The 26850-nt window shown below is 42.7% G+C and overlaps 1 protein-coding gene across 2 annotated transcripts in view; it reads right to left on the bottom strand.

The window, feature by feature from the left end:
* Positions 1 to 1280: 1280 nt before the first annotated feature.
* The window catches only part of Tnc (tenascin C), a 63868-nt gene continuing 38298 nt past the window's right edge, over positions 1281 to 26850 (bottom strand). For both annotated transcript variants that reach the window (XM_035439844.1, XM_035439845.1), the window contains 12 exons: positions 26532 to 26804; positions 20005 to 20127; positions 18601 to 18744; positions 16671 to 16790; positions 14658 to 14801; positions 13797 to 13927; positions 10981 to 11113; positions 10260 to 10411; positions 8019 to 8115; positions 7034 to 7195; positions 4311 to 4474; positions 1281 to 1959 (listed from right to left, as the gene is read on the bottom strand). In XM_035439844.1, coding sequence (XP_035295735.1) covers positions 1849 to 1959; positions 4311 to 4474; positions 7034 to 7195; positions 8019 to 8115; positions 10260 to 10411; positions 10981 to 11113; positions 13797 to 13927; positions 14658 to 14801; positions 16671 to 16790; positions 18601 to 18744; positions 20005 to 20127; positions 26532 to 26804 — 1754 coding nt within the window. In that variant the 3' untranslated portion in view covers positions 1281 to 1848. The remainder of the gene's footprint in view (positions 1960 to 4310; positions 4475 to 7033; positions 7196 to 8018; positions 8116 to 10259; positions 10412 to 10980; positions 11114 to 13796; positions 13928 to 14657; positions 14802 to 16670; positions 16791 to 18600; positions 18745 to 20004; positions 20128 to 26531; positions 26805 to 26850) is intronic.

Raw genomic sequence — 26850 nt, 5'->3', positions numbered from 1 at the left:
GTTGCTATGGCTGGGTCTCAGGTGATGGGTCTTATGATCTGGAACAGCAAATTGTGTATATAACATGACAGCATTTATTAAAGCAAGATAAACTCAGCAGCAGAGGATCTGGCTGGGGCCATGAATTCCTTTCATCCTGGCTTCTGAACCACCACATTCCATTTGAACGAGGCCCAGCAGCCCTAACACTTCCATTAAATAAGTCAATTTGCCAAGCATCTCTAAGACGATGACCTAGGAATTGCTCTGTGAATTGCCCTGGTTTGAAGGGAAGTGCTGCTGCTGCCCATGATCCTGACTCACTGCATTGCTGAACAGGCACCAGCCTGCTGGGCTGGGTGGGGAGTGCAGGGTGGGGAGTGAACGGCACTAGTAAGTGTCTGGGCTGAGTTTGGAGCTCTCTTCCTTTTAGGTTCTTTGGTGTAGGGGGAGTAGGAGAGACTTCAGGCATCTTTTCTAGATTTAAGAATTCAAGAGTGCCTGAAACACCGGACAGTTGAATGCCATTTATTCTTTTAATTTATAACTAGAACTCTGTTGTCGTGGCATACCAAGGACCAAGAAGAAAAGATTTTTGTCAGGGACCAGGGAGGGAGCAGACACATTGGGGTCAAAGGCATGGGTTTAAACAGAGTTCTCCTTACTAATAGGGTAAGCAGCTGTAGCCAAGCCTGAGTCATTCCAGAGAAACTCATAGTAAAGATAGCCCACACGTATGGCATATATATATATATATATATATATATATATATATATATATATCAAACACCACTCTAGAGTCCTTGCATGGCTGCATAGTTTATTCCTCATGGAAATACTACAAACTGTGGACATATCATTTACAGATAGGAAGTTGAGGCTCAGAGAAGTTAGGGGACCTCGGAATGGTAGACTTTGGGAAGTGTGCCTGTGTTATTAATTCTTTCCTTACCATAGAGTTTGTAGGATGCATTAGATAATGGATATCACAGTGTCTTCAAAACACAAATCATAATGTGCAAAGAATATGCAAATCATCCAAACTCCAAGCATCAAGCTAGATCTTGATGTGTAAGTTCTTTCAATCTTGTGAAATTTTTGTTTACCTCCCTCTGTGCCTCTTGTCTCCTCTCTCCACTTCGCTGGCAGCTGAACACTGGCCTCCTTTCCTTCCCTTGCCAACATTCCTCCCTTTGTTCTGATACACTGGTGAAATTCAGACTTGACAACAAAAAACAAAATAACAGACAAAACTCGAAAGTACTTGTGCTTTTATTAAAAAAAAATACAATCAGGTACTGTCCAGATGCATTTGGGAAGGGAGCATCTCTTAAAAAGTTCTCAATTTTATCATCACCATCACCATTATTATATTAATAATATTAATGTCCTTGAAATTTAAACAGTATAACTTTTCTGGCTTCAGTTGTATGAAATGTACAAAACAACAGGGGGCAAGGGGTAACGTTCAATGACACATGTTTTCGTCTTTGCTACCCCAAACAATGACAGTTAATTATACAGCATTGTGTAAAACATGGCTGGCTCTAAAAATGACTACATCCACTGTATAGCCAGCCTACCCCTCTCCCATTCCCAAAATCACCCAAGAGAAGTAAAAAATATCACTGTGTTGCTGTCACTGGAAGACTTTGCTCAACCAAACAAGAAAGCAGAAACTGGTTGCAGACTGTTGTCTTTGGTGCAAAAAAAGTAACTGCAGAGGGCCTCAGTGATCCATGGTCCGACGAGACACCCACCAGATGCCCGGGGATAGCTTGACTGTTGGACTGGTTGTGTTGATGCTTTGGTAAAAATTCTTTCCTTTCTCTGGGCCTCATTCCTCTCTCACCCAGTTGTTCCTGGAATTTATGCTCGCTTCCGCCTGCCTTCAAGATTTCGGAAGTTGCTGGGTCTCAGTTTCATCTCAGCAAACTGGATTGAGTACTCATGGCCCTTCCAATGGAACCAGTTAACGCCCTGCAAAAAATAAGAGCCCTCTGGGTTAGTTTCCATTTGGAAACCTGTCTGTGGATTATCACCATTTAGTTATCCAAACAAAAAGCGTTCTGTTTGAACTTATAACTACTCTGCATTTCACAGGCTGCTGCCTCTTGACTCTGTCTTTGCTGGTCTGTGTTGTGAAAACTTTCAAAAGGGCAAACTGAATCTAAACTAACTCTTTACCCATAGTTAGAATCATTTGGAGTTGACTTTCACACATATGAATAGTCACTTGTGTGAGAGACAACGGGTCTTGGACAGGTGATCAAGGCCTGTGGGCCTCAATTTTAGCACATGTAATTTGTCTTCCTTGAGGTACAGCACTGTCCACCTTGAAATCCTTGCAGGTTAAATGAGCTTGTAGATGTACTGTCCCAGTGCTGGGGACTTTGTAGAATAAGCTTTATGGACCTCACCTCAAGGAAATACATATATCTTTGAGATGTTGCCAAAGGTTTTTGTATAAGACAATATTTGTGCCCAGGCTTCCTGGTTTCACCTGTGGCTCTTTCACTGGGTCTAGAGATGGTTGAGTCTGCTCTAGGGATCATGTAGCCAACATTCCAGGTTAGGTCACCACAGCTTCAGGCTGTATTTCTGGAGGCCACCACCCATTGCCACCTACCTTTCCCCCTGCAAAATGAGTAGAGCTACAAGGAACATGTCCATAGACAAAGTAATGGCTAGTGAGACAAGAGAAATTACGAAAAGGTTATTTTTTAAGTTTGATCCTAATTTTTGGCATTTGGTGGTAGAAGGCCATCTATTCTGAGCCTGAAGGGCTGAAGGGGGGGTGGGATCTGAGAATGACTGGTTCATTTCATGCATTAATGTCCTTGTAACCACTTAGTTCAGTAGGGTCCTGTAGACTGACAGCTTGTTCCACCTGCTGGCCTTCTTTTTCCTCTCACACAAGTTCAAGGCTGGCTAGAAGCCAAGAATCCTTGTATAAATGTGGAATATGAAGGGAAAGAGACCTCACAGAAGCCACATGGTAGTCTGAGCAGAGCCACAGGTCTGAGCTCATATGAGTTCTTTGTGACCTCTGATGCCACCTTTGCTTTGAAAATTGGGTGGAAGGAGAAAAAATAATGTGTTCCTTTGTGACTTGAAGTTTCTTGTTTTGTTTACCTAGCATTCTGTGTCACACTGGTATTAGGGGACTAGGCAATGAGATGGATAGAGCCAAAGATTGATGTAAAGAGGTATTCTTCCATTCTTGCTTCCTCTGTAACAGACATGAAAAGCCACTCCCTGATTCTCTCATAGGGTGAAGACTATAAGTACAGGACATATAGAAGGAGAGAGAGAGCTTGAAAAGTGTTTGATATTATGTCAAGGTAAGATCTACATTTAAGCTGATGGGGATAATTTTCTAGTATCCAACTGCCTAAGTCATAAACACATTTACAAAACTAATAATAAAATCTAGCAACCCCTAGTACCGGCTGTATGTCAAGAATTATCTGTGGAGAATACCCCAAAATGCTTCACTAGCAAATCAAGAGCAACAAAACCACAAACATTAAGGAGGCTGCTATGCTTCACTCCACCTTGATTGTAACATATAACCTGGGCCATCATAGTTTTATAAAGCTGCTGGGATCTTGATGAACAGACTTGGTTAGGGTTAAGCAGATGTGACCTGGAGCCTATACTTGTCCCTTCTCCCTGGAGAGGAGATGAGTGTTTCAGAAGGGGCAAGATTATCTGGCTCCACTTGCCATTGCACACTTTTGGGCTCCTGCTGGTGCATACAGCGCTCAGCAAGGTGGGCTTCTGAGTTTGATTCCTTCACTTGCTTCTAAAGAGCTCATAGGTCTGTGATGGTAGGAGTTGTACTAGAATTGTAGAGGGTTCAGGGAAAAATCAGGGGGCTTAGGCATGTAGAGGTTTAGGCGTGCTTCCAAGTTCAGGAGAGTCATCTGTCACAGGGTGTGGGTACCTTTGTAAAACAAAGTGGATTTGAAGCTCATGGCTTCATCCCAGGTTTTTCTTGGAACTATGGAGATGCTTGTGGGCCTGAGCTCTGCTGAGGTCTACATCACTTCTGCTTCCCTGGAATAGTGTTCACTTTCATCAGCTGACAGTAATTTTATCTGAGAGGGAATTTCTAAACTTGTGACCTATTCAGACAGAGGCTATTTCCCCATGGGTTCTTCAAGAGTTAATATGTGCAGTTTTTTACCTCAGCTGATCTGACATGTCACTGAGATTTCTCACTGTGTTGAAAGACAGCACATTTTCTAACTGAAGTGTCCTTTGCTCACCCACACGCATCTTGTTTCCCCAGCCTTGTTGTCTGTGGGCCGTCACAGACTACTTACCTGACTGTGGTTATTGTCCCCATATCTGCCCATTAGGTTGACACGATGGCAGTTCTTATACCAGAAAGCTCCTTTGTAGGACAGAGCACAGTTGGTGATGGCTGAGTCTGTGTCCTTGTCATAGGTGGAGAAGGATCTGCCATTGTGGTAGTTCATGGAGTCACCTGATTGAGAGTAAAAGAGAGAAAGAGAAGAAAGAATAAAGATGCCCCAATAATCATGGCTGAAGTATCCCTAAGGTTGTCAAGGGCAGAACCAAAGATGACAACTGAAAAATACAAGGATATGCTGGCACTGAACCTCAGACACAGGATGAGGATTGAAGCATGGGACATGAATGTTATCTCGTCACTTATCTCTGACAAAAAGCATTGTTACATGGTAAGAAAGAAGGCTGCAGATGGCTCTGGAGGATTCCATTCAAATCCCATATCTTTGGCTTTCTAACTGGTGCAACATATAAGCCAAGTGTGCTTCTAAGCTTCAGTTTTCTCATCTATAAAATGTGGCTGTCCCATGGATTCTGTCTGCCTTACAGCGCTGTTCTAACATTGCCTGTGAAAATGTTTCTGGACAGGAGACAGGCATGCAAGGGTTGTTGTTTGTGATTTCTTTCTACTTTCTTTGCATAAAAATGGATGGGGATGAGCTGATGTATTTGCATTTGGTAATAATGTGTGAGTCAGGCATGGTGGTGAACATCTGTAATCCCAGCATGAGGGTGGAGTGGGTTAAGGCAAGCGGTACACATGTTTAAGCCAGCATGGGCTACATAGTGAGAAGAAAAAAGAAATAGTGATAGTGGGCTTGTCCCTCATATACAAAGATATCTGGTTATAGTCATAATTAAGACATTTAGTCTCTACATATTGTAAGATAGTCTGGATATCACATAATCATTTTATAAAAGTGTTTACCAGGGTGTTTTTTTTATCTGATTCTTATACAAAAACCTCATTTACATATAGTGCTATTTGGGAATATTGTCTGGGTCCACCTTACTCCTAAGCCACAGAACCATGAGCAGACATCCTAAGACATCCAGGTATTCGATGCTGAGATCCTGGCTCAAGCTGTCAAAGGACCTCAGGAGTCTTTATAACTAATGATGCGATGCCGCCCTGATGATTATTGAGTGCCGAGTGTGCTCAAAGATGATCCATAGTCCCTAAGGCTAAGATTTCTTTATTCAGATAAACACCAGCCCAAACGCAAGCCAGAGCGTGCCAGGGGCAGTAAGGCAGCTAGGCCAGAGAGAGGGGCCAGAAAGAAGGGGCTATTCACGTGTGCCGGGTCCCTTAAGAATCGTTCCCGAGTCACCTTAGACCTCCCCTGACCACGCTCTTAGGGGCATGTCCCAACACACCTGTCAGGGCTACTAGGAGGTGGGGCTACAGTGTCTCCCTACACCTCCCAAAACATACAGAAAGCAGGCAGATATTGATGAATATTCCTGAGAGGTACTACCACCAAAGCATGTAGGAAGCTACAACCTGAAGACGATACTCTGGGTGAAGGGAAAGTGGGTGTTCTCCTTCATCAGAGATATAAAGAGTAGACATAGGCCACACTTTTGTTGGTTGGCAGATATTCTGGCCATGTAATAAGATCCTTCCTTCCTGAAGCGATCTCAACCAAGGAGGTATTTATTGTCAGGCAATAAAGAGTTAGATTTTTTTGAAGCATGTAAGCACTAAAATAATTTCCACTCCTGGCTATTTCTCTTCCTTCCTAAAAAATTGCTTCTCAAAGGAGCTTTGTGTCCTTTTTCCACTCCAGCCTGGCTTTGGCACCCATTAGTTAAAGGTGAAGCCTTTTCCCTATTTTAGAAGACTCTCAGAGGGGTAGCAAATCTGTCTCCTGTTTTCATAAGTGTAAAATAAGACCACCCAAAGAGGCTGGGGCTTACATGAGGTGGTCTGCATCTTTGACCTAGCCCTTCCTTGTTTCAACTGCTCTACACACACACACACACACACACACACACACACACACACACTCCCGTGAGCTATTGCATCTTGGGCAAATCCCTGAGTTTTTCCATGTCATTTTCCTCGTCTTTATATCATTTCCCTAAAAGACATCAGTGAACGTACAATGTGTTGGGGGATGTGGCAGCTGAGTTGAAAATGCCTGCAAAGGAGAGTACCACCTCATAGCTTTGCTAAGAATCGCTTCCTTATTTGTTGCTGCTCTAAAGTGGAACCAGAAAGCTCCAAAAAGGCTACCTCAAGTCAAAGACATTTTCAAAACTAGGGTTATGATTTTGGTGAAGAACAAAAGTTTACTTGACAGTCAAGAGTCTAGGCAGGACTGTGGGCATCACCAGGGAACTGACAAGAAACACTATCTCCACCATGCCCCCTGACATCTGGTTATGTCAGAATTTGCACATTAGCAGATCCTCAGAGACATCACATGCCTATCACACAGAAGCACTGAGAAGGCTCCGGTGAAGATGGAGGCCTTTGAATGTACATTTCCCATCACTCTGCAACTACTAACTTCAAAAGAACATGAAACACATTTTTAAAAATAAATGAGCCATTATAATGCAATCATACTTGACATGATTCCTGATCTACTCTACATCTCAGAGTAGATGTTGCAAATGTTGGCCCAAAAGTTGGGTCAGGAAGGGAAGACATGAAGGAATGGTGGATGAAGGATTACATAGGAAATCTCCCATGACTTCAGAGCCTCACAGTGTAGCTGCCCCATACCTGCTGTTCCACTGTATCCTTCTACTTTCAGCTTGTAGCGACTCTTGGCATCTCCCACACTGAACCTATCATACACAGCAAAGGCTGATTCCCCATGGTCTTGTAGGTCCACCCGGAGCTCATACTGCCCTTGGGCTGTGATTTTGCTCAGGTTATCCAGTCCTGTGGATGACAGACAAGGGCTGGTAAAGAAACACAGGTGATCAAGGTAGCAGGGGAACACTCAAGAGTGGGACATGTCACACAGTCTTGGGGTTGAAACCTCTGTTTGCTGGTAAGATGCCAGGTCCCCCCCCAATTGTCATATTTCTGAACCTCAGAAGAAAACAGTTCAACACCTTTGCTTATCAACTTCTTATTGTACTGTGAAGATCAAAGGTGATAAGCCCAGGGACATGACTTATACACTTTAAAATTCCTAACTGGTGTGAAGCAATGGATAGCACTGGTATGGGAAGTCTCATGCTCAGTCAGACAATGGTGCAGAGAACAATGTTCTGTGTATATAGCTTGCTGGAAAGTGTCCATGATGGATGAGGGCACTATGATACAGACTTGGAAAATTTTAATTACAGTGTATATCTGATATTGATAAATTACCATAGATAAACCATACAACCTCTTTGAGGGTCTGTTTCCTCATAAGCAAGATGGGAATTCTGCTCTTAGCAGGGCTGTTCTGGGTGAGAGATTATGACCATGAGTCCCATCTGAGTGTCTGGGGCTCAAGAGGGAAGTAGTCTATGGTAGTAATGATGTTGGTTTCATAACTAGTTTAGTATATGACTTAATGCTAGGTTAATCTACAAGGTCTGGCTTGATAACACTTTTGTTTCTATGACCTGGAACATTTAATTATCCCAACATTCTGTGTCTCCCATAAAACTTTTTTCATTCTAATCATTTTCTTTCCCCATTTATCACTACAAATGGCCAGGAAGACAGAAATAGGCATATCTAACACAAACTTTCAGGGCTCCATTACCAAGCCAGAATTCTTCTCTGCGGTCCCCAAAACCAGCAGCATAGGCCTTCCAGTTTCTATAGAAGTCCTCACGTCCATTTTTGCGTCTCAGGAAAACCTACAACATAATGTATGAGTACACTTAAATGATAGAAGGGAGGAGAAGATGTCTTTCCGGAAGGAGAGACACCAGAGTATAGGAAGAGCACCCATCCCCAGCTCTGTTCATTGTTTATTTGCTGTGTGACTTCATCATGTCATGCCATCCCCTACCTGCCCAGAGTTTAGGTGTTCTGAAAACTAGGGACTCAAAATACTACTCAGCTCTGGTGACAGTGATATATCATCACCTTTCATCGGTGTTCATGATATATCACACTGATGTTGACAGTGAAAGAAAGGTTAGGGATCAATGACCTACCAACAACATTTATTAATACAAGAATATGCCCTATACAGCCACTATGGTCATGGGATTGAAATAAATCCTGAAATTCTTAACACATGGTTGCTAGAGAGTAACTACTCAGCCAGTGCTGGTTAATATAACTAGTAGTTTTGATTGTTAGTGTCACTCATATCACAGTTGTTTGAGAAGGGACAAAATAAATAAATTATAAAACAATTATTTCCTATGCTACTTTCTTAAACTCCAAATTCTTGCCCCACTCTTCATTCTTCTATCTTTCTTTTTTCCAACTTTTAAAAATTTGAATTAGAAACAGGATTGTTTTACATGACAATCCCAGTTCCCTTCTCCCACCTGTCCTCCCCTACCACTCCCCCAACTAAAACCCTATCTATCACATATCCTTTCTTCTCCCCCTGGATGTTGAGGCCTTCCATAGAGTGTCATCAGTGTCTATTGTATCCTTTGGGATAGGGCCTAGGCCCACCCCCATGTATCTTGGCTTAGGGAGTATTCCTCTATATGGAATGGGCTCCCAAAGTCCACACCCAAAAGCAATCTACAGATTCAATGTAATCCCCATCAAAATCTCAACATGATTCTTCACAGACCTTGAAAGAAAAATTCTCAACTTTATATGGAGAAACAAAAGACCCAGGATAGCCAAAACATCCCTGTACAATAAAGGAACTTCTGGAGGCATCACCATCCCTGTAGGTCATTGAACCCTAACCTTCAAGCTCTATTACAGAGCTATAGTCCTGAAAACAGCTTGGTATTGGCACAAAAATAGAAAGGTAGACCAATGGAATAGAGTTGAAAACCCTGATATTAACCCACACACCTATAAACACCTGATTTTTGATAAACAATCCAAATTTATACAATGGAACAAAGAGAACATCTTCAACAAATGGTGCTGGCATAACTGGTTGCAGACATGTAGAAGACTGATGTTAGACCCAAGCCTATTGCCTTGCACAAAACTTAAGTCAAAATGGATCAAAGATCTCAACATAAATCCAGCTACACTGAAGCTATTAGAAGACAAAGTGGGAAATACCCTTGAATTAATTGGTACAGGAGAGTGCTTCCTGAACATTACACCAGTAGCATAGACACTGAGGTCAACAATTGATAAATGGGACCTCCTGAAACTGAGAAGCTTCTGTAAGGCAAAGGAAAGTCAGCAAGACAAAACGGCAGCCCACAGACTGGGAAAAGATATTCACCAACCCCACATCTGAAAGAGGGCTGATCTCCAAAATATACAAAGAACTCAAGAAGCTGGTCTCCAAAACACCAAACAATCCAATTAAAAATTGGGGTATAGAACTAAATAGACAATTCTCAATAGAGGAATCTAAAATGGCTGAAAGAGATACATATGAAAGTGTTCAACATCCTTAGCCATCAGGGAAATGCAAATCAAAACAACTCTGAGATACCATTCTTCTATCTTCCTATCCCACTTCTCTCTTTTTCATTCTGTCAGGGTCTCAAATAGTAATGGCTTCAAACTGATATTTCAGGATGGCCTTAAACTCCTGAGCCTTCTGCCTCTACCTCCCTGAGTAGGAGTAGACATTTACCAACCATCCTTGGTTTTATGTAGTGCTGGGGATTGAATTCAGAACATTATGCATTCCAGGCAAGCATTCTACTAACTGAACTACATCTCCAGCCCTTGCTTTCTATTTAAATAGACAATTATGAAGGGCTTCCATGTGACAGGGACTATCTTCTAGTATCTTATGCACAAGTGTGTTATCATTCACAGTGAGGAGAATATTCTCCATTTACCCTCACCCAAGCCCCTGTCTAGGAGCTCTGGAAACTACTGTGGTACTTACGATCCATCCACCTCCATCAGAGGTCATATCACAGTAGACTTCTAGAGCTTGAGTCTTGTCACCATTTATATAGATGGTGTAGAGGCCAGAGGTGGTGTCTCCATTCAACATTGCTTGAGAACAATCCCTGGGGAATGGGTACAGGAGTCCAACTGCAGGATGAAGAGAAAGAGTGACTCTGGGAGCAGAGGGAGGGGGTGGGTGCTTCCAGAACATTCTGAAGCTCAGCTGTGCAGTGGCTAGGTTCCTAAAGGCAAACAGCTCCTGTTTCTCTAAGTCTGTGCTCCTTCATACTGAAGGAGAGGGAGTACATATTAAACTCATCAGTGTGAGAGCAACACACTGAGCTAGGAATTCAAATATAATACCCCATCATCTCACATAATGTTCTTGTGAAAAAGGGATGGATTTTAATCACATTGTAAAGATGAAAAATCTAAGGCGCATGGAGTGTCGATGACTTCTGAGCTGTATCCAGTAAGTAATGGAGATAAGGACTGAATCTAGATGAGCTCCAATAAGCCCTCTGTGCCTTTCACCGGGATACCTGCAACCTCTTGCATAAATCACATTCCCTAGGCTTCTAAGCCCTAGTAGGGAATTGATACTTTTAGAGATTTTTGTTTGAAAAATGTAAAATAGAAGTTGAAGAGGAAGTGGAAGGTTGATTTACTGCCACAAGATCAGACCTTAAGACCATGTCCCTCCATGGACCCCTTACTTGTGGTAAAGATGGTTTGGATCAACTTGCTCCTTAGGGACCCACTCAATGCTTGGATCCTCACTGTGTAGTGGGTGGATGGACTCAGGTCTGCCAGGCTGTAGGAGGTGGTATCCGGTCCCACAATGACTTCCTGTGGGCAGGAGAAAGATTCAGTTTGGTCCCAGATAGTCTCGTGGTAGAGATGCCCTATTTAACTGACCCATGCAATCATAAATTAACTCAACAAAAAACCCACTTGCCAGAGTGGTTTTTACATGCTAGAGTCCACTTGCATGTATGGAATTACAGAGATAGGAGGAGTTTCTGGGACCAGAAATGTAGAGAAAGTTAATATAGAAGCTATTCTTTGCTTCAACTACACTTAGTTTCAGATGGGGGTTAATGGAAATGGGCAAAGAGGAATTACAAAACATCTTTAATGGGCTGCTGTGCAGTTTGGAGCTTATCCTAACAAAGAATGGGTGAGGTCTGAAAGGGTTTTGAATAGGCTTAAGTTGTTGAGGCTTAAGAAGCTTAAGCTGATGGTTATTTGCACAAGGGGCAAGAGTCATTGAGATCATTTAGGTCAGCAGTTTCTAAAGAGGGCTCACGCCTTATCACAACTTCAAAAAAGGCTGACATCTGGGCCTTAGCCCAGACTAACAAGATTATCACATATACATAGGAAGGTAGGAGTCACACTTAGGAGCTTTTGAGTCAGAAGATGATGATGATGATAGCCCAGTAGATGGGGAAGGATTTAGGCTTGAGCTGACTCAGGAAGGACAGATGTGTGACCCACACTATGCCTGTGAAGGATCCCTGGGTTGCTGCCTAGATTGGTGACTGAGATCAGTTTGTAGAAGATTTACTTTGTCTGTTCTTCACTAGGTTCCAATTCTTATTAGCAGATGAGCTTGGTGGCTGAGACTGGAATCCAACCTCCATCCTAGCAGCCCAAACACAACTCTACTCTCTACAACCTATCAGCATAGCTGGTTGCATTTAGTCAGTAATATGTCAGTGTAGAAGCCCCTGGAAGGTTCTCTCACTTCCTAGAACTGGGGAAGTATGTTATTCATGTTTCACAATGTGGGAATTGAATTTCACAGAAGCAGAGACTCTTGCTCCCAATCCATAATTTTTTGGTGGTAGTGGGTGGTGTCACATCCTTCTGGTCTCCTAACACTTTATCCATGATTCATAGGTGGTCCCTCATGCTAGTAACCCTATGACCTTTGTGTGGATCTCAGATCTGGTCCTTGGGAAGAGATCAACTTTCAAGTACAAGGCCAGGCTAACTGAACTGCCTGAGGATAGAACTTCATTCTGCTCTATACTTCTGTGTTCAGTCTTCTAAGCAAATAGCATAGCCTGAAATGATAGAATTATGATCCAGGGAAGCATGATCCTAGAACCCCAGATCTAGAGAAGACCTCAAGGGTCTGAGAGGGCATTGCATGTATATTAAATATATGAACAGGGACAACATAAAGATAAAGGGCCAGCTTCAATTAATATTGTGATATCATTCATTGTATGCCAGTTCCAGCAAGGCTTTGAGGTAAGGGATAGAAAGAGGTAGTTCCAAGGAACCTTGCTGGGCAGAAGGTAGATAGTAGAGCAAATGATTCCCACAGGGCCAGAGCAGAGAGATCTTGGGACTAACTGGAGTGGGCAGAGACTGGCTAACATACTCTGAAGTATCCAGCAAGTTCCTGATGCACGTGTACAATAGCATGGCTGCCTTTGCGGTCAGTGTGGGATGGGACTCAACAAAGGTTTGATAAGCTTAGAAGCTTTGCATGAGAAATAGTTAGATTCCCCATTCTCCCTATCCCCTCCCAGGACAGATGCAAGGGTGAGGCTCACTCTCTAAAGCACATGAACTAGAGTGGAGGCTCTGGATTCACATCTACCAGGATCAGCTGGCGAGGAGGTCAAGGTAGCACACTGGGAGTGCAAGGTTGAGTGGAACTTGTACACAGTAAAAACTCAACCTCTATGGGTGATCCCACAAATCACCAGGTACACATCTGATCTCTACCTTAAACCCCATCATTGACAAACTCTTATATGCAGCTCAACTTCCAATCAGTTTCTTCATTCTTGGCTCAAGGATGAAAGGGTAAACCAGGACCAAGAGACACTGGGAAGAATTTTCTAGCTTGAAGAAGAAAGACCAGAACAAATCACACCAGACCGAACCACACCAGACCAAATCATACCAGATCAAACTGCAGCAACAAAAGTAATGAAATTTGAAATAAAACATAATATAGCTGAAGACTACAGTAGTAGTGATACCTATTTCTCAGGTAAGGCAAAGCTGATAAACAGTACAGAAATAAGATGCTGGAAAAAGCTAAGTATGAATAGAATAAGTAAGATAGCTTAGAGATACAGAAAAGTTCATGGGAGAGAGAACATAGGTAATATCAACAATAGATGTAGCTGGTATTGACAAGTGACATTGCAAGGATGTGGTGGGATACATCACAGTAGGTCATGTGGGTGACACTGTATATGGCAAAGATGCTGTTTGTGTTTTCTCAATGAAACATCAAAAGACCTTGAGCCCAACACCTAAAATGTCAAATCTTATAAAATGCTGCTGTTGATCTTGGCTGCCTCTCAGATAACTTGGGTCTGGTTAGAATGAGTGAGGCGAGAGAGCATGACTCACAAGGTCTGGTACCACATCCAGTCTCTACTAGTTTTTTTCTGGGTCCCCACTTGCATTGGAGTGGAGTGGAGAAATAGCATCAGATAATTCTTTGCTATGTTGGCAATTATGTAGACATTTTGCACAGCAACGTGTGATTTACAGATACCTTGACTGTACCATCCAGAGATTCATAGACCAGGAGGTAACCGGTGATTGATGCCCGGGGAGGTCGCCAGGTGAGGAGGGCAGTTTCCGACTGAACCTCAGTAGCAGTCAAGTCTCTTGGGGAATCAAGGTCTGGAGAAGGCAGTGTATAACAAGCAAGTCAGCAGATGTGGAGCAGAAAGCAGGAAGAGAACTGGGCTCAAATCCCTTCCCCAACATTGAACATGACCATGGGTAAGAATCTCCTTGACTGTAGATGAGGAAGTAAAACTCACGATCTCCAAAGTCAAAGTTTATATAAGTCCTATCACCCCAAGTGTCCATAAGCCCAACACATTCCTGGTTAGTTTTGGTTGGATTTGGGGAAAAAGTCAGAGCTATGAAGGTCATTACTGACCCATTGTTTCTAACTGAGAGAACTGAAGAATACTAATATTGGCCCTCATACAAACAGAAGGGACAATCCTTTACGTTCCCAAACCTTATATAAAGAACTCAATACATAAAACCCCAATGATGTCAAAGAAAACTAGCCTGAAAACTTCTTAAAAACTATTTCCCTGCCTGGAGCATGGATCATTAAATGCTGGGTTCAGGGCCAGTAGAGAATGTTTTTCCACTTAAAAAAACCCTTCTTTAAATATCCTTTCCTCATCTGCTGGGTCACTTCAGTTCAAGAGGAAATAGTATGCTTCTTTGGGTCTTGATTGAGTGGGCACTGGTGAATTTCACTCTTACTGATGTCATTACATTGCAAGGGCCTGACTTAAGGAGGAAGAGCAGGGGAGGGAATGTGGTGTAAGATGCAGGCTGTGGGTGGCTAATTCAGAAAGGAGGACTTTCACTCTGGCTGTCTCAGTACCTGTGGTGAACTTGGTAGTAATAGCAGAGCTCTTCTGGTGTCCTTTCTCTGCAAAGATCCTCAGTGTGTATTCTGTGGCAGGCTCCAGGTCATGTAGCTCATACTCCACCGTATTCCCAGAAACTGTGCGTGTAACTTCTGGCACTAAGTGTGAAACATAGATATGTGGCACTTTTACCTCTTGGCAAACAGTGTCTGTACCTCCTTTGAAGACAGAACCTTTCAGTGACCTCACAGCCAAATAGATTTGGGTTCTGAGAAGACACTCACTCCTTTCTCTCTCTTGAGCCCTCACATGACACTAGATGGATCATACATTTTCTCACTCAAAAGACAGAAAGATGGGGAGATGTTTGCCATGTAGTATGTATATTGACTGGAAAAGTATTGTGCTTGAGATATGGGAATAAGCAATAGGAGAGTTGCATGTAGCATCTCTGAGCCTTGGGCTACTCAAACTCAAATTTAGTCTGTCCCATTTAGAGCTCCTCTCCTTTTTCTTTGCTTATGCTTCTTATTATAAAGCACCAAGTGCTGCCAAATCAAGGACCACGGAATCCTCAAGCTTGAGGGGTGACAATAATACACACCCAGAGCCTGACAATGGCTTTGAGGCCTATTGGTTCCTTCATGTCTAATGGGGGAGAATTATATTTCCTTCAGAATTATCCAGCTTATAATCATAGGGGATACCCATTCTGTTTTGTTAATTTTGGGGTTTCCCAGGGATGGACCTTTAGCTGTTAATACTCGGGGAGTCGCTGGCAAATTGCACAAGTTGACCACTTTGCCTCATTATCAACAAGCCCCACTCTGTTTGGCTAGGCTCTTGATTCCTCCTGATCTAAAACTTCTGCAATTTCCTCCAACCCTTAGCTGATATTTTTTGGGATATAACACCATCACCGCTGTTTCAGAAGAATTTCCACACATGGAATAACAAAGAATAAAGTGAATAAACCGAATTCTCCCCTCCTGCCTCACTTCTGCTCTTACGAAGAATTTCTTTAGGATGTTGCCAGGGCTAAATTAATATTTTCAGAGCCCCCAGGCCTAGATTATGGTGTCATGTAATATTGTCAGGGGAAGACAAACAATCATGAGCCATAAGATAGGAAATGTGGGAAATGAAATAACAGAGTGCTTTAGAGAATAGCTCATCATAAAAGTGTGAATGGGTTTATTGAAAGAGGTTCTTTTTTCCTCTCTGGGATTTGCATTTGATATGCTTCCTGGTGGCTGTGTTTGGCTGATGGTCTCAGCAAGAGTTTAACTTGCCCACTGCCTAAGCTGGTACAGATCATTGCCAAGGGAAGGGAAAATCAGATTTTTCAATCAAATTCATTTTGGTTAGGTCTTCTAGTGGCTTCTGAGGAGACTAGGTCTCCCAAAGACCTCCCAATACCATTGAGAGGTGACAAAGCCCTGATGATGGCTTTCAGGGCTAGTGGATCCTTTGTGTCCAATAGGAAAGGATTCTGTTTCCTTGCTTGAGAAGGATGTAGTACCTTGAGGAGGTGGAACCTGCTGAAGGAAGTGAGACACTTGAGGTGAGCCTTAAGGTTAATATTGCCTGCTCCATTTCCAGTTTACTCTCTGCTTCCTGACTATAGATACAATGTAACCAGTAGTTTCCTGTTCCTGCAGCCAGGGTTTTCTTGCTATATGGGAACTATCTTCTTAAATATGTAGGCAGAATAAACCCTCTTTCCATTCCTCTGAATGTCAGGTATCCCATCACAGCAATAGAAAGAGCTAACACTGAAGAGTCTAGTAGGACAGGAGGGATGGATTAGAAGAACACGCAGAAGCACAAAATGCACCTGCTTTTCTCCCCTTGAATGGCTCACCCAACTGTCTCAAGGATGCAGTAGAGAGATGCCAGGATATTACTGGCTTTTCCAGCACACCACTGAGTTTTGTCATCCTGTAGCATGTGGAAGGGAGAATAGGAGGAGTTTGTAGCCAGACAAACCCTCATCAAAGTGTAGAGAATATAGGACAGGACCTTACCTCTCTCCCCTGTGTAGGAGATGACATAACTATCCACAGTGGCAATGGCTGGTTGCCACAGTGCCAAGGCTTCTGTGTCTGTGATGTTTGCTGCCAGCAAGCCAGACGGACCATCCAGAGCTGGGAAGAAATGTGGGAGAGGGTTCATCATATTGGAGAACAGTATCAGGGGACACCTGTTTGCGTGGGTTAACAGAGTCTGGCACACATGGAATAGGCTCACCTCGCTTATATCATGACTCTTTCCCATGTTGCTGTGTTAGTTTTGGTCTCTATTTTTTCACCTGTACAATGGGGATGATAATACTTGATGGGGAATGTATTTCTATGTATGTTTATCTTATTGATTGTTGAATAAAGTACTGTTTGGCCAATGAGGCAGCAAGTTAGATGGGACTAGGAGTCAAGGAGGATTCTGGAAATGTAGTAAAGAAGTGATGATCCACAGGAAGTGACATAGCAGGGAGACTCATATATACAAGGGCAAGAAGCAGATGGGGCCTTTCTCTCTTCCTCCAGAGTCATCATGTGATACCGGGATGAGGATGCCTATGGAAGGCATCCTAAATAAGATAATTCTTATATAATATATAAATTTATGATAATTAAGACTGAGCTAACAGATGAGAAATCCTAGTCATTGGCCAAGCAACATTTGTGTATCTTAAGGGTGCTCATCTCTTGCTTAGTGTTTCTTTCTTAAAAGTTGACCTGAATGTGGAATCTCTCTTACTTTTTGTACCAAATCTACTCACTCAACAGCCTAGGAGATTGAATGAAGGCTACTATCATCAGCAGCTCAGGTCACAGATTGGCACCTGAGCCTCAGACAACTGGCTTGAGAGTCAGAGAGTGACAAACCAGCGTCTGGAAGCCAACTAATCTTCCTGCTTTATCATGTGTGTACAGACCCTTCTTTAACTGGTGGTAACAATGAGTCCTTGGGATGAGACACACCCAACTTTTGTGTCTGTTACTGTGGAGAATCATGAATGCAAGATTTCTTTGGGAAAATAGAAGCCCAAGTGGAGAGTAGACAGGACTTTTAGTCCAGATTGGATGTTTTAATTGAACATTATCAATTCTTGTTTGGAACTGGTATATTTTTGAAATTTCCTGGGGGGGGGGAGCAATTCTTTGGATCACTGAATGGGCTGACTGGGTTGGACAATTTGTCATATCTCAAAGGACAAATTGTTTAGAGACAGAGACTTCTGAGGAGAAAAGTTTCCACTTCATTCTCCCACAATAAAATCCACTATTTTTAAATTAGATTTCAATAGAAAAATAACCTCTATTTTAAATGGTTGATAGAGTTGATCCGAGTGACTTGTGTTTGAGTTTGGTTCACATTTCTAGTCATGTTACTTTACGATCTCCTCATGCCTCAGGTGCTTCTCCTATAAGCTGGGAGTGAAAATTGCAGTGAGGATGCAGTGCAAAGGGTTTGCCAGCAGTGTCTTGAACAGCTACATCACAATTCTCAGCATCCCATCTCCAGGGAAGTGCATGTTTTGGGGTGTTCAAAACGTGTCCAGGCAACCGGGGGCAGGGATAAGGTGATAGGTGAAGTCACACTTACGCTTTCTGATCCTTGCAACACTGATGAAGAAAAATAATTGTACCCATTTTGCAGAGAAGTTAATTGGACCTCAGAGAAGTTCACTGACAGATCATGTGGCTAACACGAAGATTTAGAGTTTCAACTCAGCTCAGTATGATTACTACCCTTCACTCTTTTTTACCATAGCCAGAGGACATTCAGGAAGTCTTTGGGGCATCCCCACTTATTAGAGGCTAAGAATGAGCCAGATGGAGGCTCTGGATATTCTAATTCCAGCTCACTTTCCACTAGAGCAAGCTTTTAGTGGTTCTCAGTCATGAGTCATCACTTTGAGGGCAAGGCTGAAGTGCTGATCACTGCACACACCTGTGGTTAGTGACCCCGAGACAGGATCACTTTCTTCAAAGCCCTTCATGGCAATAACGCTGACATGGTATTCCACCCCAGGGGTGAGCTTCACCAGACGGGTCTCAGTATCAGTTCCATCCACTGTCACCATGGAGGGGGCACCTGGAGACCAGCAAAGCAAGATCAGGCATGGGGAGACTCATTCTCACTTGTTTGGCATGGCCTCCAAGATAAGTGTATCCAGCTTAGAAATGAAATGATATCTGCATGCAATTTCATTTTCTTGACTTCCTCTCCTTTTCTCCCACCCTCTGGCATGAAGGAAAAGATCTTACTTTTTGTATAATGCTTTTTTCCATTGGTGCAGATGCCAAAAACTCAGTCAGGAAAGGAAAAAAATTCATGAAGTCACAGCATACTAAAAATGGCATGTTTCCTTTCGGGAAGGTGTTGGCATGATGCACAAATTTTATTTTCTTTATTTTTTCCTTCATGAACTCTATGGGAAGCTCACAATGTAGCGTATATCCAAATTACTTAAGTTATTGACTTTATTTAAGATGCTAATCTCTTCCTTAATTTGATAACTTATATTCATGATATTAAGATGGTGAAGTTTGTGCTCTTAAATTTATTAGGATGTCTGGAATTTATATTTCTTAAAATTTCAGGACTGGTAAGGAGTTTTCAAAGCAGCTAGTCAAACTCCCCCCTTGTCTTTACAAACCTTTAAGAACAGAACCTACGAGGTCAGTGGTTCTCAACCGAGACCCTTTCACAGGGGTTGCCTAAGACCACCAGAAAACACAGATATTTACACTGTGATTCATAAAGGTAGAAAATTACAGTTATGAAGCAGCAACAAAAATAATTTTATGGTTGGGAGTCAGTACAACATGAGGAACTGTATTAAAGAGTCACAGCACTAGGGAGTTTGAGAGTAACCGTGATAAGTTGTGTTTGGACTATACTTCCCTGAGGTCTTTGCTAAAGTCTGTGTGTTCTGAGCTCTAACTTTCCTAAGTCTGTAGTGAGCCTGGCAGATGTGGCCCCCAAGGGCAAAACCTTACACATATCTCAGACCAGCTTTCCAGATGACTGTCACCAAAGAAGAAAGCAGATATAAATTCCTTTGTTCTTGTGTTCAAACAATACTGGGACCCATTTCCTTGAAGACTTTTTACAATTTCAAGACCAGAAAAAGTATTAATAAGTGACTTTTCCTAAGATAGTCTTTCAAAATGTGTTACAGAACTACACAAAGAAAGTCTTTCTAGATGACCTTAGAAAGAGGGAAAGTGGTTTTCATTAGCCATGGTATTTTGGAGGGAGGAGGGTGATAAGAGCAATGAGGGTCTCATTCACTATTTAACTCTAATCGTGCATTCCCTTCCCACCCTCTTTCATCTGCAGGTTCCCTACCTCCTGTCATAGGCACATAGGTAATCCGGAAGCTCTCTACTTGGGCAGTGGGTGCCTTCCAGCTGACTGTGGCTGCATTGTCAGTGATGTCTGAGAACATGATTTCCTTCGGAGAACCCATGGCTGTCAAGGAGAAAACAAGACAAAACTCTAAAACATCACCTATCATGCCCATCAGTAGTTTTTCCTGGATTTCTCACCCAGGAGCACTTAGTGTCTGGAGTTGGTGTCTGAGCCAAATCTTAGGAACAGAGAGTGTGTGATTCATGGTCACATTGTGAGACGAAAGAAAATCCACTAGAGATACAGTGACTGTGTAGACCAGGAGTGACTGTGAGCTTTACAGTCATTTGGCTTCCCCAAAGCCAAATGTTAGCATGTTTGCTGGCTTCCACAGAGGTGAGGAGAGTGCCTCCACAGATCCAAACAACTTTCTTTGATTTTGTATTTAGCATTTTCAGGTCTTTGTTTTCTGTTTCTTTTTTAATGTTTTAAGTCTTAAACTTATAGTTCTTTCCAAATTACAAGGCCTATTCCTCATATGGAAACACCTGGATGAAAATGCAGTTGTAGCCATTATACAGAAGACCAAATTAAGCCTCCCTTCTCTAACCAACATTCTTCCAATGGGACATTTCTGGATCATTGGATTGGGCAGCTGAGCCAAGAACAGCCTGGCATCTAGAAATTAAGCTCACTTGGAAACTAACCCTGACAGCCCACTCAAGAATCTTCAAGGAGATCCAATCCAAGAAGCAAGGTCAGGTCATCACTAAAGCTTATACCAGTGGACACTGGGTCCACCTGTGGGAAGCCCATGCCCCAGGGGCATTTCTGCTGCCTTACTTTCTCCTCCCCAAATTTGGTTTCTTTTGGCTTCTGTCTCTGTATTTTTTGGCTTAGGATTCTGCCTGCTTCAGCTGACATGCTAACTCAGGGAACAATTTCTGGACTCTAGACAGCCTGCTTCCTCTTCACTTCCCTGCTTCAATTCATGCTGATCATTAAGTCTGGAAACAAATAGAGATTTGAGGAGAGAATTTTTTTCCTGTTCATTTCTGTTTTTTCTCTTATTGGGGTCTTCTCATTTCTTCCTACAACTTGCTTCTTTGACCTGGAAATTGCCCCAAGTCTCTGTGGTTGCTTTCAAAAAATTTCACCCTGTCCATGGCAAGTCTTTTCTTTTTTAAACCTCAGGGTCCTAGGAACCTACAAGATCTTAATTGTTCAAATACCACTGAGAGGCTGGGCAATCCAGGGCAAGTACCTTCCCTTCTATGAGCTTTGGTTACTACATCCCTCCAGTGGGGAAAGTGGTACCCACAGGAATGTCCTGAGGATTAGTGGAGATAATGGATGTGAAACCCTTAGCATTGCCTCTGGCATGCAGAGAATTCACTAATTGTCCTTTCTCTTTTCTTCCTCAATGTAACACTTTCCTACACAGGCTATCCTGAACTTTAAAGTACCCTCAGAAAAGATCTGGATGAGTCTAGCTGAGAGCAGACCCTACTGAAATACATGAACTCTGCCTTGGAAGATTTCCCTTTGTCTATTTAATTCACTGACTTGTTCTAACTAGAAACCTTGCTGGTTGATGTAGGCTATGCCACAATTTAGAAGCTGTGTCATATAGACAAAGCTTTCTTCTCTAGATCCCAGGTTCTCATCCAGAAAATGACGACAATATCTACAGTCTTAAACACTGTAAGAAACACTGGCCTTTTCCATTATATACTCAGGGGCCTGCGTTTGGTGAAAGAGGTGGTAGGAGGGCAGCCAGGCATCATGTGTAGCAGTGTCCCAGTAGTGGTGGAATTTGAGGAGCAGAGGGTATGATATTTTCATATTGAAGAACTTCCTAGGTGTTTGTTACTTCAGTGTGTAACTTTCTGCTCTGAATAGGGTCCTACAATAGATAGCTAAGCACAGAACAATGAAATCACATCTACTAAAAAGCTGAGAGGGGCTGGGGATGTGGGTTGGTAGACCTTAACTGCCCAAATGTGAGATGCTCAGCATCCACATGCAAGCTGGGTAGACACAGTGACCCACCTATAACCTGGTTTTCAGGGAGCAAAATAGCCCTTTCCCTTCTAAGGGCTTCAGGTAGCTAGACCCATTGAATTGGCAAGCTCTGGTTTTAGTGAGAGATCTTGACTCAGCATACAAAGTGGAGTGTGACAGAGGAAGACATCCAACCACTGACTCCGTAAGTGTGGGCACACACATGCATCTGTATCTCTCAAGAATCTATGGTGTGACTACATGTGTGAATACACATTCATCACACACACACACACACACACACACACACACACACACACACACACACACACACACTTAGGAGAGACCTAGGTAATGCTTTCTTTACAATTAGACTAAATTAAAAAAAAGAATTGCCATTAGCTAAATACATGGAGCTGATTCTTAAAAAGCTCTCAAAGGGCTTCTTCTGCTTGCTCTCCATGTAAAATCTTGCTTCTCAAAATCTATAATGAACGCCTTTCATCAGTAGCAATTGTCAACCATTTAGAAACTCAGTCTTTTTCTACAAATTTGTATTGATCACTTAATATGCATTCAGTTTATGCTCAGTTAAGAGGATAACTGGTGGGTTTATGGACAAGAACTTTGGAATTTAAATAACCTTGGTAAGAGTTCCACCTTGACTTTACCTCCTACAAACACCTTAGCACACTAGGGCTCAGTATTTACATCTGTGAAATGGAGATGAAGATGGTTCTCCCTTGGTCTTCCTGTGGATTGGAAATTTAGCAACATGCCTGGCTGTGTGCGGCACCAAGCTTGTGCTTTTCAGTCAGTGGTTTCTGTCTTTATGCTTCCAGGGGAAAGGAGTGACTGAATCAGAGGCATTGGACATGGAAAGCCTGTGTTCTATCAAAGGGAGATTTGCTAAGCAGGTAGTTCTGAAATATGCCGATTGGGCTTCCAAAATTATGTAATTGTAACTCTGTGGTATGGCTTCTTGTCCATCTTGATTGATACGGGGCTGAGGAGTTCAGAGGGTGCCTGATAGGGAAATGTGGGCAGATTACAGTGCAGACTTTGTTCTGGAGGATGGGAAAAGAGGTGTCCATTACACTTTAGGCCTTATGACTGGAAGAAAGCTCCAGAAACATGTGTACTGACAGAAACTGGGGTAGACCAAGGAAATACTTTCAGGTTCTTACTTTGAGTACCTTTGGTGGGCTTCTGGAGTCTATAGAAGAAAAGGTCAGTCACAATTTTCTGTTAATGGGTTACTTGCTTAATTTGGAGGGACTTTCAGGATTGTGCACAGGACCTGGCAGCATTTATCTTCCTAAAGGAGGAATCATCTCTCTATGGAGGTCTCACTACAGTGGGGAGAAGAAGCTATTGCAAGTGCAGGTACAGAGGAACTAAATGTCCATAAATAGGATGACTAAATGATGACCATGGGATCATTTCAGGTCTATTGATAAGACATGCACACACAGCATAAAACACCAGGAGTGAGTGAAAAGTTCAAACACAGTGCTCAAAAATTCAGTATATGTTGAATTTTGTGTATTTGTATATTTCTGGAGAGAAGAAAAGGTGATAATGTTTATGGCCTCTAGGTACAACCACTGTGCAGTCACCCAGTCAGGACTCCATTGTTACATTCTTTTCATCTCTTGTTTTTTGTCATCTATTAAAAATAAAATTTACAACTTACCAAGCATGTAATATCTAGCATTGTTAAAATAGGCAAGGAAAGAGTCAACACTCACTACTGGTATCCTATTTAAATCTTATGCTGACAAAGCTTGGAGTTAAGTTCAGTTCTACAGATGATGGTCTTGAGACTTGCCCAAGGTTACACAGCTGCTAAGTGGGAGAAACATGACTAGGCTCCGAGAGTTTGCTCACAGGCCACTGACTAACCACTAGGTTGCACTGCCTTCCTTCCATGCTGCTTTGAGTACTCAAGTGTAGACAGTTGGTAGCCAGACAGAGTTCTTTTACAAAGAGTAGTCATAGCAGACCGTTATCAGGAGGTAAGGGGGACAGCCTGCCACTGAGGGGGCTTCACGGTGGTTTCAGGAAAGAGAGAGCAGAGCAGAGGGGATGAACAAACACAAGGGAAACTTGCAGCTGGGGACTGAAGGTGAAGTCAGGCATGTGCTTGCTGTGCTTAGATCACCTATCCTGGCATCTGCTACTCCCAAAGCATGGTGTGCAGGCACACATGGACACATACATGGTGCAAATGCACATATGCGCTCTTCTCTTTGCCTCTGAACTAAGACCCCATAGAGAGGAGCCTAAGAGGGGGAGGGGGTCTTCCCAAAAGAAGCAAGCTCTGTATTTTCTTTGTTCTTAAGAAAGCAAATCAGCTCATGCTTATTCTGTTATCCCCCTCAGAACTGCATTACTTCTAGAGAAAAAAAGATATGCAAAACCAAATCAGTGATCAGAAGTAAACTTTGAAGAGCAATGTTTATAAACGAAGATCAGTCTGGGTCTCTGATCTGGAGCCATTCTGTGGCGGCCACAGGAAGAAGGAGATCAAAGTTGGGGTGGGGTACTCTGGAAGGCAGCTATGCTAACCACCGTGTCACCAATGCATGAAGTGGGACACATTCTATGTAAGAGGATTAGTGCTTTTCCTCTCATTAAATTACTGCACGACCTCCATGTGTGCAAGTACTGGTTATAGTTTCTGTGGGTAGGTCCTTGCAGCTTGTTATGTCCTGTCTCTTGACACAATAACATATTTTTTTTTTTGTGCTGGGAAGATAGTTCAGTCTGTAGTGTGCATACTGTGTAAGCATGTTGACCCGAGATCAACCCCAGAAGCCATATGGAGAACTGGCATGGTGCCACACTTGTAATCTAATTGTTGGGGGAGATAGTGACAGGATCCCTGGGACTTGCTGACCTGCCAGCCTAGCTGAATTGGTGAGCCCCAGGTCTTAGTCAGAGGTAACATTTGAAAAAATGAGGTGGGATAGGAGATGGCTTGGTAGGAAATGAGGTCCTGAATTGAAATCTCCTGTGCCTACATAAGAAGCCAGGCATGGCCATGTGAGTATAATTCTAGTGCTGTATGCACATGCATGTGTGTATGTCGGGGAGGGGTGGGCAATCTCTGGAGCTTGCTGGTTGCAAGTCCGCCTCCAGGGTCAGTGAGATACCCTGTCTCAAGAGAACAAGGTAGAGAGAGATAGAGTAAGACAGCCCACTTCCTCTCCTGGCCTCTGTGCACATGTAGTCATGAGCATTTACATACTTACTCTTGTGCACATTCCATACCACTCATACACAATGGGCACATGGTATATCTCTGTCTATGTTGTCTCTCTGTCTCTCCTCTGTCTCTCTGCACTTAACACACACACACACATACACACACACACACACACACACACACACACACACACACACACACACTCACCACAAACCCACCTCTATACTCCCAAACAACAAAACATGTCTTAACGTAGAGAATAGGGAGTTGGGACTATATTCATTTCCCATTTTGGTTATCAGTCATCTGGTTTGCTTATTAAAATAACAATACAAAACATTCATATAAGCCCATCATAGCAGAATGACCTTAGGCACAGCATTTTAGCTTTCTGGGTCTCAGATCCTTGACACATCAATAGAGGAGGCCAAGTTCCTCTGTATGTAGCTCATCATTTCCAGGGTTTTATCCTTTCCCTTGGATTTTCTGATTTCTTCCTCTAATCCCTTTGAGGTAGCTGTCTCTATGGGATGACATCTTGCCTCTTCCCTCAGTTTTCTAAAAATATCGCTACACTTTCAGGTCGTTTTTTCTCCCTTTAAAGAGTCAAATGTGGTTTTATGACCATAACAACTTTGCATCTAGTCATCTTTTCCTTTCTTCTTGTCATAGCTGATAGGGAACAGAGGGCACTTACATGTGTTAAAAGTGCCCATTCAAGCTTGTGAACCTCAGGAAGACTGTCCTGCTAGTCTTACCAGCTCCAACTTTCAGTTTGCTAACCATGGTATTGAGCGATTCTATGGGACATCTTATAAATATTAATCTTTGCAGGTCTAGGTACTACTATGTCTCCATTGTCCCTCACCTAGTGCAACTGGAACATCTGACCAAAAGACAAAAGATTGTTTTCCTGGATATATACCATGAGAGAGAAGGAAGAGTTTTTGGAATTATAATGTCCAATAATTGCCAAGATGATGATATATGAGAGATACTGTGACTAGCTCTCCTTTACAGGACCTTTGCTACATGTCAGGTCCTATGTCATGGGTTTTACATGAATTAATTTATTGACTCCTCACCACCTGCTAGGTAACTGTCATCATATTCTTCTTTTTTTTTTGGTGTAAAGACTTGTCCACCCAGTATAGGAGAACAGTCTATACTTGAAGGAGCCAGGGTCCTGTCTGCACAGAGCTCTTGTAATTACATATCTCTACAAGAAGAGGATTCTTAACTTTCCTCTCTCCTCTCCTGTTGGTTTACAGTAACTGTTGTTGCTATGGCACCTGTTTGTTTACAGTACCTGTTGTTGCTATGGCACTGACTGGCTGGGATCGCCTTCCACCGCTTATTCCATAGAGTTCAATTTCATACTCAGTGGCCTCTCTGAGACCAGTTATGTCCCTGGTACGTTCAGGGGAAGGGAGGATTATTTCTTGTGGTTCGGACTGCTTTTTGGTATCTCTAATCCTGAGAACAAAACTGTCGAATATCCCTTCATCAGCAGTCCAGGACAGACGGAAACCACCTGGAGTGGCATCTGAAACTAGAAGGTTGTCAACTTCTGGTTCAGCTTCTAGAGGGAGAGAAGATGGATGGAAGAAGGAGGAAACAGAGCATTA

Source organism: Cricetulus griseus, chromosome 2 (genome assembly GCF_003668045.3).
Source record: "Cricetulus griseus strain 17A/GY chromosome 2, alternate assembly CriGri-PICRH-1.0, whole genome shotgun sequence".
NCBI classification, from domain to species: domain Eukaryota; kingdom Metazoa; phylum Chordata; class Mammalia; order Rodentia; family Cricetidae; genus Cricetulus; species Cricetulus griseus.
Note: the sequence above shows the minus strand (reverse complement) of the source record. Positions and strands in the feature narration are given on the sequence as shown.